The 14,035-nt window shown below is 43.9% G+C and overlaps 1 protein-coding gene across 1 annotated transcript in view; it reads left to right on the top strand.

The window, feature by feature from the left end:
- ddx1 (DEAD (Asp-Glu-Ala-Asp) box helicase 1) overlaps positions 1-13,498 on the top strand; it is a 42,785-nt gene extending 29,287 nt beyond the window's left edge. Inside the window, exons 21-26 of the mRNA XM_063037363.1 lie at positions 2,148-2,220; positions 2,301-2,373; positions 2,483-2,525; positions 10,238-10,333; positions 11,862-11,982; positions 13,104-13,498. Coding sequence (XP_062893433.1) covers positions 2,148-2,220; positions 2,301-2,373; positions 2,483-2,525; positions 10,238-10,333; positions 11,862-11,982; positions 13,104-13,234 — 537 coding nt within the window. The 3' untranslated portion in view covers positions 13,235-13,498. The remainder of the gene's footprint in view (positions 1-2,147; positions 2,221-2,300; positions 2,374-2,482; positions 2,526-10,237; positions 10,334-11,861; positions 11,983-13,103) is intronic.
- Positions 13,499-14,035: the final 537 nt, after the last annotated feature.

The raw sequence follows: 14,035 nt of genomic DNA, 5'->3' as shown, positions 1-14,035 counted from the left end.
GGTAGCAAGAAGAACAAGCCTCACTCACAAAACAATTGAAAAGGCCACCACCCATCTGGAGTGTCAGAGCTGTCATAGAGTCATACAGGATACTGGCCCTGTGACCCAGCTGGTCCATACCGACCAAGATTCCCATCTAAACTCATCCCATTTGCCTGCTTTTGGCCCATATCCCTCCAAGCCTTTCTTAACATGTACCTGCTTAAATGCCTTGTAAATGTTGTTAATGCACCTGCATCAACCACTTCCTCTGGCAACTCATTCCATATACAGACCACTTTCTTGGTGAAAGAGTTGTCCTTGGGTTCTGAGTAAATCTCTTCCCCCTCATCGTAAACTTTTGTCCTCTGGTTCTTGAATCCCAAACCCTGGGGAAAAAGGGTCAATGTGCACAATCTCTACCTCTCATAATCTTAAATGCATCTTTAAAATCACCCTTCATTGTCCTACCACCCCAGTGAATAAAGTTCCAATGTGCTCAGTCACTCTAACTCAGTGCCACACGTCCCAGTCACAAACTGGTAAATCTCCTCTACACTCTTTCCAGCCTAATGGCAACTTTCCAAAAGCAGGTTAATCAAAACTAAGCACAGTATTCCATATGTGGCCTCACCAACATTTTGATACAATTGCAACTGAATATTCTGTACTCAGTGCCCTAACTGAAGGGTGACATGCCAAAAAACACCTTTGCCATTCTGTCTTGTGATACCACATTTTGGAAACCATGTACTTGCACTCCTGGGTCCCTCTGTTCTACAGCACTCCCCAGAGCCCTACCATTCACTTTGAAAGTCCTGCCCTCATTTATCTTCCCAAAATGCAACATCTTTCACTTACTCAAATTAAGCTTAATGTTCCATTCCTTGGCCCACTTACATAGCTGATCAAGATCCTTCTATAATTCCTGATAGCTTTCTTCATTGACTATGGCAGTTCCTATTTTTTGTGTCCTCTGCAAACTTACGAACCATGCTTTGTTTATTTTTATCCGAATCATTGCTGTAGATGACATATAGCAGTGAGCCTAGCATCAAGTCTTGGAGAACAACTCTAGTCGTAGGTCTCCGATTCCAGAAGCAATCTTCCAACATCACATACTGTATCACATACCATCAAGCCAGTTGTGTATCAACTTACCCACCTGTACCTGGGTTCAACGTGATCTAACTTTCCATAGCCTACCGTGCAGAGCCAAATCAAAGGCCTTACTGATGTAGACCACATCTACTGTCCTGATCCCATTGATCTTCTTGACTACTTCTTCCAAAAAACTATCAGATTCATTAGACGTATCTCTCACACACTAACTATCCCTAATCAGCCCTGTCTTTCCAAATGAATATATTATCTTATCTCTCAGAATCCCCTTTAGTAACTTGCCTACCACAGACAGTCTTACAGACAGTGTTGATTAGGGATAGTCAGTGTGTGAGAGAACACGTCTAATGAATCTGATAGTTTTTTTTGAACAAGTAGTTTTTTTGTTCTCAGATTTCCCTTTTCAGCCTTTTTTAAATAACGGCACGTCATTAGCCGCCCCGGTGTCTTCCGCACTCCACATGTCTCTGATGACGATGCATGTATCTCACCGGTTTCTTCTCTAGCTTTCCAAAGCGTTCTTGCTCATACCTTATCAGGCCCTAGAGATTTGTCTATCCTCATATACAAACGTTTGTATTTTAAGACATCTCGCACTACCTCTGCTGTAATATGGACTACCCAAAGACACCTCCAATAATTCTCTCAAGTTCTGAACTCTTCATGTGTATTGCCACAATTAAACATAAGAGGACCTTGACCGTCTCCTGCAGCTGCATACGAAGATGTCCACTTCAATCTTCCAAGGTCAATGTTTAGTGCTGTTCATTTCATTGGATGGAAACACTTATGCCAAAAGCCAACTTCACCACAGAACAGTTCTGAAACTAGTTAATCAATTTGTCTGATAAATCTGAAAATTCATTAATGGGCTTTTCATTTGTATAATCTTGAAGAACTGCTTGTCGTCTTATTGGAAATCAGTGAAGATATACAGCTTGGAATGGCAGCATAGCATTCACTCATCATGTTCTGTTCAGAGTATAGCAGTTAAGCAAAATCTTGAAGCCTGTAAACTGAATATATTGATGATTTTTGGATTTTAGAAAATGGATGTAAGATTGCTGATCTGTACTGACGTTGCTGCCAGAGGGATTGATATTCGTGGTGTTCCTTATGGTAAGTGAATTATCTAATAGTTGTATTGTTGCTGTTTAATTTTTCACAATACTGATTTTTTTTTAAATTTTCAAATGTAGTGATTAATGTGACTCTTCCTGATGAAAAACAAAACTATGTTCATCGGATTGGAAGAGTAGGAAGAGCTGACAGGTAAGACACCAAAATTGTGTTAATGCAATTTTTTGTGCCATTCATAATACAATTCTTTATCTTGATTATTTTTAATGCAACTAAGTAACCCATTTTTTTTTGTATTTAGAATGGGTTTAGCCATTTCCTTGGTGGCATCCGAGAAGGAAAAGGTAATCAATTTGTTGTTTGAGATGTTTTATTTTTTAAGTGATTTTACATTATAATGCCTGTAAGTGAGCAGCTTTTAATATGAAGTAACTGCTATTTTGATTTATCTGACAGTTGCTTATAACTTCTGTAAATAGCAAATTGCTTTGGACATTGGTCGGATGGTATTTATTGTGCAGTTCTTTACTTTAAAATCAAACCTGTGAAGAACCTTTGCAGAGTATACTCATAATATCATTCTTTAATGCTTTTGAAAATCTATAGTATATGATAAACCCAGAAAATAATAAACTTTAACATATTATCTTTAACTTCTGAAATGATGACTTTACCTGTATTCATGTCTTTTCCACCATACTTCACTGACTGCCATTGTCCCTCTGAATTGTCCAAAGTTGATTTTAGCACCTTGTTCTTCAGATTTTAACATGTCACTTTCCTCAGCTTAAGCCTGACAGTTTCTATTTCCCACACCCAGCATTTCACAGTCAACATTGGTCCTAAGGAAACTACTTCTTAGATTTTGCACTATATCATATTCTTCGATTTTCAAAGCTTATTCAAGATACACCCAGAAAAAGAAGTCAGTTCATTCACTAATGGTTATTCCTTTATCTGCACTAACACAGTTCCCTTGGTTCCCTCAATATGTAAAAGTCTACTGATCTCTTTGACATGTAGTCAGTAAGTAAGCCCTATTCAATACCCTATTGGGTATAAAATTCCAGAGGTATATTCACAGCACAAGGGAATCTATTTCTCATTTGTCGACTCCTTTTGGTGAGACAGCCCCCTATTTCTAGACATCCACTGAAAATAGGCATGAACCAAGCATCTGTACTCCCAAACCCAGTTAGATTTTAATACTTTTCATTGCGATCTTCTCTCAAGATTCTAAATCCCTCGTCACATTTATCTAACCTTTTTGAAAACCATATAAAAATCCATGTGTGTCACATCAAAAGGTTCATCTTTATCAGCAGTATTCTGCTCATAACCTCAAATTGTTATGATTTGTCAAAAATTATTCCAGTTTCTTTGGAACTTTGATCCATTTCAAGAAACTGTCTTCTGTGAAGATGGGCACAAGTCAATTATAATTTCTCTGTCATTTCCTTGTTGCCCAACATAACCTTTTCTTGTCAGACAAGGACCTGAATTAAATTTAGCTCATCCTTTTATTTTTTACATATAGGTAATTTTAAATCTGTCTCACTGGTTTATGCATTTTTGTACCTTTCCTCTTCTTTCTTCCTCAACATGGGCAGGGTTTCCAAGTGTTCCTGATGTGTAACTTCAGGGTTCTTGTATCATTCTAAATATTCTTCCTCCATTTTGAGCATGTAGTGATGTGCTACAGACAGCGCTAGAATAACCACACGGAGTCGGGAGTTGGAGTTGCGATAAAGAGATTTATTCAAACTTTGCGGCCTGCTTTAAAGCCTTCCCGTTCCCGCCCTCCCTGGAGCGGGACTGCTGTGGGGAATGCATATTCCCAGACCCTTTCCGCGCACGGGATTTTCCCCCTGCTGGTGAAGATGGCCTGGCGCCCTTTTTGGGGCCGGCCCTCTGCCTGCACGCACTGTTGTGAGCCGGTTCGTGGGTGCTAGAAAGTGGGTCGCCACATAGCCCCCCCCCCAGAACCGGCGATACCTCCCCCAATGTCCACAGTCTGGATCGGCCTCTGTTTGGGAGGTCTGCCCCTGCGGTGCCTGAGCCTGGGCCAGCTGTGCCAAGTCCACATGGGCCAGTTTGAGTCGGTCCACCGTGAAAACCTCCTCTCTCCCCCCAATATCCAGCACGAACGTGGACCCATTGTTCCTGATCACCTTAAACGGCCCCTCGTAGGGCCGCTGTAGCGGTGCCCAGTGTCTGCCCCGTCGTACAGAAAGAAACTTACAGTTCTGCAGATCTTTGGGTACGCAGGTCGGGCTCTGTCCGTGCTGTGAAGTGGGGATGGGAACCAGGTTACCGAGCCTCTCCCGTAGTCTGTCCAGGACTGCTGCGGGTTCTTCCTCTTGCCCCCTTGGGGCTGGTATGAACTCTCCTGGGACGACCAGGGGCGCGCCGTACACCAACTCGGCCGACGAGCTGTGCAGATCCTCTTTGGGCGCCTTGCAGATTCCGAGCAGGACCCAGGGAAGTTCGTCCATCCAGATAGGCCCCTCCAGGCGGGCCATGAGAGCCGACTTCAGGTGACGGTGGAAACGCTCCACTAGTCAGTTCGACTGTGGGTGGTAGGCAGTTGTGCGGTGTAGCTGCAATCCTAAAAGGCTGGCCATAGCCGACCACAGGCTGGAGGTGAACTGGGCGCCCCTGTCAGAGGTAATGTGGGCCGGTACCCCAAAGCGGGCTACCCAGGTTGCGATCAGTCCTCGGGCGCAGGATTCGGAGGTGCTGTCGGTGAGCGGGACTGCCTCTGGCCATCTGGTGAAGCAGTCTATCATAGTTAGGAGGTACTGCGCTCCTTGCGACACTGGCAGGGGCCCCACGATATCCACATGGATGTGGTCGAACCTCCGGGAGGTGAGTTCGAACTGCTGCGGCGGAGCCTTGGTGTGCCGCTGCACCTTGGCCGTTTGACACTGCATGCACGTTTTGGCCCATTCACTGACCTCTTTACGAAGCCCATGCCACACGAATCTGTTGGAGATCAGCCGGACGGTTGTCCTGATGGAGGGGTGCGCTAAGTTGTGAATGGATTTGAAAACCCGCCGGCGCCAGGCTGCTGGGACGACGGGGTGGGGTTGGCCGGTAACTACATCACACAGTAGGGTCCTCTCACCTGGGCCTATGGGGAGGTCTTGGAGCTGTAAACCGGAGACTGCAGTCCTGTAACTGGGGATCTCAGCGTCTGCCTGCTGTGCCTCTGCCAGCGCTGCATAGTCCACCCCCTGGGACAGGGCCTGTATGGTAGGTCTGGATAGTGCGTCCGCCATGACGTTGTCCTTTCCAGAGACATGCCGGATGTCTGTTGTGTACTCGGAGATGTAGGACAGATGTCGCTGCTGGCGGGACGACCAGGGGTCGGACACCTTCATGAACGCAAAGGTTTGTGGTCTGTGAACGCGGTGAAGGGCCTACCTTCTAAGAAATACCTGAAATGCCGGATTGCCAGGTATAGTGCCAATAGCTCCTGGTCGAAAGCACTGTATTTGAGTTCAGGTGGTTGTAGGTGTTTGCTGAAGAACGCCAGGGGTTGCCAGCGACCCTCGATGAGTTGTTCCAGCACTCCACCAACTGCTGTGTTGGATGCGTCCACCGTGAGGGCAGTAGGAACGTCCATTCTGGGGTGCACTAGCATTGCGACGTTTGCCAAGGCTTCTTTGGTTTTAACGAAAGCGGCTGCGGCCTCTTCATCCCAGGTAACGTCCTTGCCCTTTCCCGACATTAGAGTGAACAGGGGGCGCATGGTTCGGGCTGCTGAGGGGAGGAAACAGTGGTAGAAATTCACCATACCCACAAATTCCTGCAGGCCTTTGATTGTGTTGGGTCAGGGGAAGTTGCAGACCGCGTCTACCTTGGCGGGCAGTGGGGTTGCCCTGTTACTAAAGAGTACTCCTGTGGCCCAGGAAGTCGATGGTATCGAGTCCGAACTGGCACTTGGCTGGGTTGATGCTAAGGCCGAATTCGCTCAGGCGGGAGTAGAGTTGGCAGAGGTGGGACAGATGCTCCTGCTGACTACTACTGGCCATGAGGATGTCATTTAAATAGATGAATGCAAAGTCCAGGTCGCATCCCACCGCGTCCATTAGCCGCTGGAAAGTCTGTGCGGCATTCTTTAGACCAAATGGCATTCGGAGAAATTCGAAAAGTCCGAACGGGGTGATGAGTGCTGTTTTGGGGATGTCGTCCAGATGTACCGGGATTTGATGGTATCCCCAGACGAGGTCTACCTTGGAAAAGATCCTTGCGCCGTGTAGGTTTGCTGCGAAGTCTTGAATGTGCGGCACAGGGTAGCAGTCTGGCGTTGTAGCCTCGTTCAGTCTGCGGTCGTCACCGCATGGTCTCCAGCCCCCCGTTGCCTTGGGCACCATGTGCAGGGGGGTGGCCCATGGGCTGTCGGACCGTCGTATGATCCCCAATTCCTCCATCTTCTTGAACTCCTCCTTCGCCAGTCGGAGCTTGTCCGGGGGAAGCCTTCGAGCACGGGCGTGGAGGGGTGGTCCCTGGGTCGGGATGTGGTGCTGTACTCCGTGTCTGGGCATGGCTGCCGTGAACTGCGGTGTCAATACTGATGGGAAATCTGCCAGGATCCTGGTGAATTCATCGTTGGACAGCATGATGGAGTCCAGGTGTGGGGCTGGCAACTTTTCTTCACCCAGGGAGAACGTTTGAAAAGTCTTGGCATGGACTAGTCGCTTCCCTTGCAGGTTGACCAGCAGGCTGTGGGCTCGCAGAAAATCTGCTCCCAGGAGTGGTTGGGCCACGGCGGCCGGTGTGAAGTCCCACGTGAACCGGCTGGAGCAGAACTGTAGCCGCACCGTGCGGGTGCCGTAGGTTCGTATTGTGCTGCCATTTGCGGCCCTCAGGATGGGTCCCGGTTCTCTGTTGCGGGTGTCGTAACTCGTTGGAGGTAAAACGCTGATCTCCGCTCCGGTGTCGACCAAAAATCGGCGTCCCGACTGCTTGTCCCAGACGTACAGGAGGCTGTCCTGATGGCCAGCCGCCGTAGCGATCGGCGGCGGCTGGGCCTTGGCGTTTCCTGGGAATTTGCAGGGTGGTCTACAGCGGCGGGCCTCTGTGCCCCACCGCTGGTGGTAGAAGCACCATTGTTCGTTGGGCTCTGCTGCCGGGCCTGATCTGGTGTGTCGTTGGGCACGCGGCTTGGTGATCTGTGCGACGGATGCCCCTCTCTCCTTCTTGGTATTCCACAACACATCTGCTCGGGCTGCCACCTCCCGGGGGTCGCTGAAATCTGCGTCGGACAGCAGCAGGCATATGTCCTCGGGCAGTTGCTCTAGGAACACCTGCTCAAACATGAGGCAAGGCTTGTGTCCTGCAGCCAGGGCCAGCATTTTGTTCATTAATGCTGACGGCGGCCTGTCTCCCAAACCATCCAGGTGCATTAAGCGGCGTGCTCGTTCGCGCCGCGAGAGTCCAAAAGTCCTTATGAGCAGGGCTTTGAATGCTGTGTATTTGCCGTTCTCCGGGGGCGACTGTATAAACTCCTCAACTTGTGCAGCAGTCTCTTGGTCAGCATGTAGTAGTAGCGAGTGGACTCCGAGGTTATCTGCCGAATGTGGAATTGTGCTTCTGCCTGTTCCAACCACAGACGGCGTCTCAGCGGCCAAAAGCTTGGCAGTTGTAACAAAACTGCGTGAACGGATGCGGCGTCGGTCATCTCTGGCCCAAATATTGTTTGGGCCGTCGGGGTCACCAAATGTAGCGGTGTGCTACAGACAGCGCTAGAATAACCACACGGAGTCGGGAGTTGGAGTTGCGATAAAGAGATTTATTCAAACTTCGCGGCCTGCTTTAAAGCCTTCCCGTTCCCGCCCTCCCTGGGGTGGGACTGCTGTGGGGAATGCATATTCCCAGACCCTTTCCACGCACGGGATTTTCCCCCTGCTGGTGAAGGTGGCCTGGTGCCTTTTTTGGGGCCGGATCTCTGCCTGCACGCGCTGTTTTGTGAGCCGGTTCGTGGGTGCTAGAAAGTGGGTCGCCACAAGCACATCCTTGAATCCTATTCGCTGACTGCCTTCCCATGACCCAAGTTCAAGAGTCCTTGTTCTTTGAGTCTGAATGGCATGCGAATGCCAGTGTAGCCAACTGTATAACTAGGGTGTCAGTGCTAGGGTTGTTGGCTTTGGAGATGATGCTGATATTACCCTCTGTCTACAGTGACTTTGAAGGATTTTGCAGAGAAATGGGTGATGATATTTTCCTACAAAATAATACAGGAGTGCACTGTTGCCTGATAGAGTGTGGGTTTTGTGTATTTGCCTAGGCGCTGATATTTGAAAATTCTTTTCCTTATACCCAAAACTGTATTGGTACATTGAAAGCATCCAGCATCTGCAGAACCTCTTGTGTTTAGAATTTTATTTTTGGTGCTTGCTTCACTGAGAGTTGCTTCTCAAGATGTGTAAAGTGATCTGTTCATTTAGACTCTTGCCATGAATTTTTATTGTCAGAGGCTAGTACTTTGTAGTGGGGTCAGGTTGGTAAAGAACTATGGACCTATACTTTCCTACCACCCTGAGCCCTGCAAATCACAATTCAAAGTTCAAAAATGGTTCGAAGTAAATTTATAAGTCATATGCAACCCCGAGATGAATTTTCTACCAGGCATACTCAATAAATCCGTAATAGAGTAGTAACCATAATAGAATCAATGAAAAACTGCACCAATTGCACATTCAACCAGTGTGCAAAAAGCAACAAACTTCACAAATACAAAAAGATAAATATAATAACAACAAGTAAACAATAAATATCAAGGACATGAGATGAAGAACCCTTGAAAGTGAATCCTTAGGTTCTGGAAACATTTCAGTGATGGGGTAAGTGAAGTCGAGTGAAGAGCTTGATGGTTGAGGGGTAATAACTGTTCCTGAACCTGCTGTTGTGAGTCCTGAGGCTCCTGTACCACCTCCCTAATGATGGATGCTGATTTCCTGTGACAACACTTCATGTAGAAGTGCTCAGTGCTGGGGGAAGGCTTGAACTGATATGGACTGGGCCATATCCACTACTTGTTGTAGGATTTTTCATTCAAGGGCACTGGTGTTTCCATTCCACTCTGTGATGCAACCTATCAGTATACTCTCCCGCACACATCAATATACCTCTTCCCATGTATTCTGTGTAAAAGAAAACTTACCTCTGACATCATCCCCCGCCCCCCAACATACTCACCTCCAATTCCCTTAAAATTATGCCCTCTTGTATTAGTCATTGCCACTCTGGGAAAAAGGCGATGGCTTGTCCACTCAATTGATGCCTTTTATCAAGTTACCTTGCATTCTTCTTTGCTCTAAAGAGAAAAGCACTAGCTTGCTCAGCCTTTCCTTATAAGACATGCTTTCTAATCCAGACAGTGCTTTGGTAAATCTTCCACATCCTTCCTATAATGAGACAACCAGAACTGAACACAGCAAGGGTGGTCAAACCAGAGTCTTACAGAGAGCAACGTTACCTCATGTTTTTGGAACTCATGAACTAATGAAGGCCATCATGTTATTTGCTTTCTTAACCACCCTATCAACTTGCTTAGCAACTTTGAGGAATCTAAGGAAGTGGACACGAAGATCCTTCTATTAAGAACTGCTAAGAATCATGCCATTTAACCTTTCACTCTCTTCAAGTTTGACCTTCCAAAGTGTATCACTTTGCACTTCTCTGGAGTGAATTCCATCTGTCACTTCTCAACCCAGCTCTGCATCCTATCGATGTACCATTGTCACCTGCAACAATCTTCTACACTATGCATGGCTCCACTACTAAACTTTGAGATCTTTATAAATGACTTGGATGAGGAAGTGCAGAATGACGCAAGGAGATCCCTGTGGACACCACTAATTGTGGATTTCCAGGTAGAATCCACTCCGTGTTCTATCACCTTCTGCCTTCTGTGGGCAACCTAATTCTGAATTCACACAGCAAGTTTCCCTGAATCCAATGTCTGCTGAGCTTATTCCATTCTGTTCATGTAGCCAGCATTTAGAAACTACTGACAAGGAAAGTCATTTATGTTTATAACCATTTATAGGTCTGGTATCATTCCTGTCCAAGCCGTGGAAGAGGTTGCTATAATACCAGGCTGAAAGATCAAGGCGGATGTACCATTTGGTACAATGAAGTGCAGGTACATTAATTTACTATATTTTGTATCTTACAGACATTTACTTTTTAGGTTGCTGTTGTCAAAATATTATCAATATTTTTTAAAAAGTCATTTTGCAATTTTCTGTGATGTTCACACTGTACATTTAAATATTAAACTTCTCTTTAAGGCAACCAGACATTTTGAGTTTTGAAAATGGGTAACCTTTGAACTGGTTCTAAATGTAATAAACAATAATGAGGATTAATCTGTTAAAACATTTAATTACCAATTATTGTAAAGTTGGCCATCTAGAACATGGGGGTAAGGATATTATGCTGTGAAATTTCCTCCTTGCAAAAGCATGATCCATAAGTTCGTATATTTGACTCTATGCTGTCTGTTGTCATGCTAAGGGATTTATAACTGCTAATAAGCACACCTTGAGGCTGCATAATTTGTTTTGTTCCCAAATGAAAATGGGTATCTTTTCTACAGTGTTGAAACTACATGATTAGATTCTAATAGGGTTATTTTACCTCCAGAACAAGGTATGAATAATCCAAAATAACTCATTCATGTTCACGTTAAATCAGAGTGGAACCACAGCTATTCAAGTAGAAGCTTTACCAGATTGTATATTTAAGAGCAGAATTGACCACATCTCCTGATCCAACTCCCGTTTTTTTTAAAAGAAAAAGTTATTCTGTGCTGCATTTCCATCTTTGTTCCTGGAAAGTGAAAAGGTTGGCCAAAATAAGCCTGTCCACAGAGTAAGATGTCTATTAAAATATGGAAGATTCTGAAAGGGCATGACAAGAGAGCATCACTTTGACCCAGCTCTGGGCACTTGGGTTCATTCGTGTCCTCGGGTGCTGTCTGAACGAGATTTTATGTTCTCCCTATGACTCTGTAGGTTTCCACTAGGTGCTCTGATTTCCTCCCAAAGATATACTGAAACATTAACTAGTTGTTATAGATTGCGCAAGTATACATGATTGCAGTGAATTGGGGGCATGTGACAGATTACAAAGAAGTAACTTTGGGGAATGGGACTGATAGGAAAGGCTCAATGACATGAATAACTTCCTAATTTGTAAGCAAATAGGAAAATGATACTCTTTGTGTGAACATTTAGAGCAGGAGATAGATTCAGAAGGGGTTACCCAGTTTGGAGATGAGGAATCCTTTAATAAAGATTGTGAATATTGTTTGGTATTGTCAAATTCAAAGAGCAATGAAGGCTGACCATAAGGCTGTTGAGAAACCTGGGAAGTGGTGTTGAGACTAAGATTACTTCAGCGATTCTGATTTATCCAAGGAAGTGTATAACCAACTTCTATTTGTTATGTATCGTCAAACACATGAACTATCTCATTCCCCTTTAAAAATGAGATTGCATTTTCTGACATAAATATTGGTAGAATACAGTAAAAGGGTTCTGTACCACTATAGTACTAATTTTAATGCCACATGAGTGAAAAGACCTTGAGTGGATTGACAACTAAGAAATGTTCTCTCTTATTATTTTTCCATCCATCCATCCTGGTCAACCTTGTTTTTAAACAAGTTGTTGACTGACATTGAAGAGCACTTAAATGTCATCATCACTCAAGTAGAGCCTGATCTAAAAATTCCAGTGGATGAATTTGATGGTAAAGTAGTCTATGGGCAAAAAAAAGCACTAGGAGGTGAGTATTTTGGATATGCACTTTTATTAGAATGTTGCATCTCAGTTTAAAAAAAATCATTAGTCTATGCAACCATAATTTTTGAATAAAATCATAAAGCATAAAGCAGAGGCCATTTTTATGTGTGATATCATACTTGTTCTTTAAAAAACATCTCTCAGTTACTCAAGGCCTTTGCTCTTATCCTACATAATTTTTTCCTTTCAGGTAATTAACCAATCACCTTCTAAAAGTTGCTTTCGAATTCTCCACCTCCATGCTTTTAGGTAGTGCAGTCAGAATGCAACAATTTGGCTTCTTTAAGCATTTTAAATTGCGTCTGCTCCTTTTGCTATTTGGATTAAATCTGTGCCCTGTAGTTATCAATGCTTCTGCTGCCTCGAAAGATTATTTTGTGAATTCACAGATGGTATGTGGTTTTTATTGCCCAAACTCAATTGCCGTTGAAATTTTCAAGTAATCCATTCAAGTTATAGAGCAGATAGCAAAGACATTTTAATCTATAAATTGAACCAAATGCCCCTTTCTTATAAAAGTCTGGTACTTGTACCGACACTATTACTTAAGTTTTTCAATCTTAGGTTTACTTATTTAACCGAATTTAAACTTCCCAATGGAATGGTGGGAATTGAACTTGTAAAGCAATGCTCAGGCCTCTGGATTACAATATTATATTTTGCATTGCTTGAGTTTGAGCCCCTCTGCTTTTGCCTCCTGCAGATTTAGAAAGTAAAGTCTTAGTTAGGTGCTGTACCTTGGCACATACTTTGGAGAAAGAAAGGAGCAATAGTCAACTGGGGTCACATTGCCTACGGACATGAAAAAGCATTCAGTCTGAATCAAAATCAGTTGGAATAGCACACAGAATTCTTCCTACATGTTTTATGTTCTTGCCAATTTTGGTCTCTCTTCACTACTGTCAAAGAATGGGATTTTAGATATAATTGTATGGATACATATTTACAAATTTTATTTGGGTCAAGTACATTTGTTGAGCTGTGAACAGTAACCTGAAATGGCTTCTTTGGTAATGAATGTGTGTCACAAAAGCTGAGTGTTTTAACTCTAACCAAGTGACTTAAATGCCTTAATGTTCACTTTCTTACTCTTGCTCTTGGCAGGTGGCATGTACAAGGGTCATGTTGATGCTTTGGCACCTTCAGTACAAGAGCTGGCTGCTCTTGAAAAGGAGGCTCAATCCTCTTTCTTACATTTTGGCTATCTTCCCAACCAACTGTTTAGGCGCTTTTGATTGCAACATGTGTTGTAATTTAGTTCAGCAGAGAAAATGATAAGTAACTACAGAAGCTTGAAGGTGTTTATTTCTTCAAAATGTCATCTAGAAATGGTTAACAATGACTAGGGTCTGCACGTTGATCTCTGTTTCAGAACTTGACAGTTTTTCCACCAATCTAATGTGACAATGAAACATCAGATGTCAGAATTGTTCTGGTGAATAAACTGTTCAAAAATCTTGTGTGTTGTATGATTTGATGAAATATGGAAAGTGATCATTTTAAATGGTGTTTTTTTTTTGTTAATCCTATGTAGGAAATGATTGTTTTCTTGTCAGCTGGACAGATTCAAGGAATTACTACAAAGTAGCAGTTTCTGAAACTTGGTTATTCACAGTTCAGTGTATGGCTTATAGTAAGTCTGTTTTAATTCAAGAGTTTACTGTCGCAAGGTAGAATGGGATATTATTTTATCATGCTCTTCTTTATACTCTATTGCCATGGGGACTTTAAATATGGATTCAGTTTGGCCTGACTTTAATATAAGTAGCATCAATTCGATGCAATTATGCTATTTATAGTATTTCTGGACCAAATCCGTAATGTGGCCTAAAAGCAGTTCATGTTAGAATCCATTCTCTACCACAAACATAATCTATCAACACAGCACACTCCAATACCAACACACTTTGGAAAAACTCATCTTAAGTCACCCTAACAGGTGTATGTAACAGATACTCTTTGAATTAAAGACTCTTTATTGCCTTAATGTAGACAATAGCCAATAAAATGTGTAGATGTGATTGCAGTTCCTCAGC

The sequence above is a fragment of the Mobula hypostoma genome, chromosome 2, assembly GCF_963921235.1.
Source record: "Mobula hypostoma chromosome 2, sMobHyp1.1, whole genome shotgun sequence".
Taxonomy (NCBI): Eukaryota; Metazoa; Chordata; class Chondrichthyes; order Myliobatiformes; family Myliobatidae; genus Mobula; species Mobula hypostoma.
This window is presented reverse-complemented; position numbering and strand designations above follow the sequence as displayed.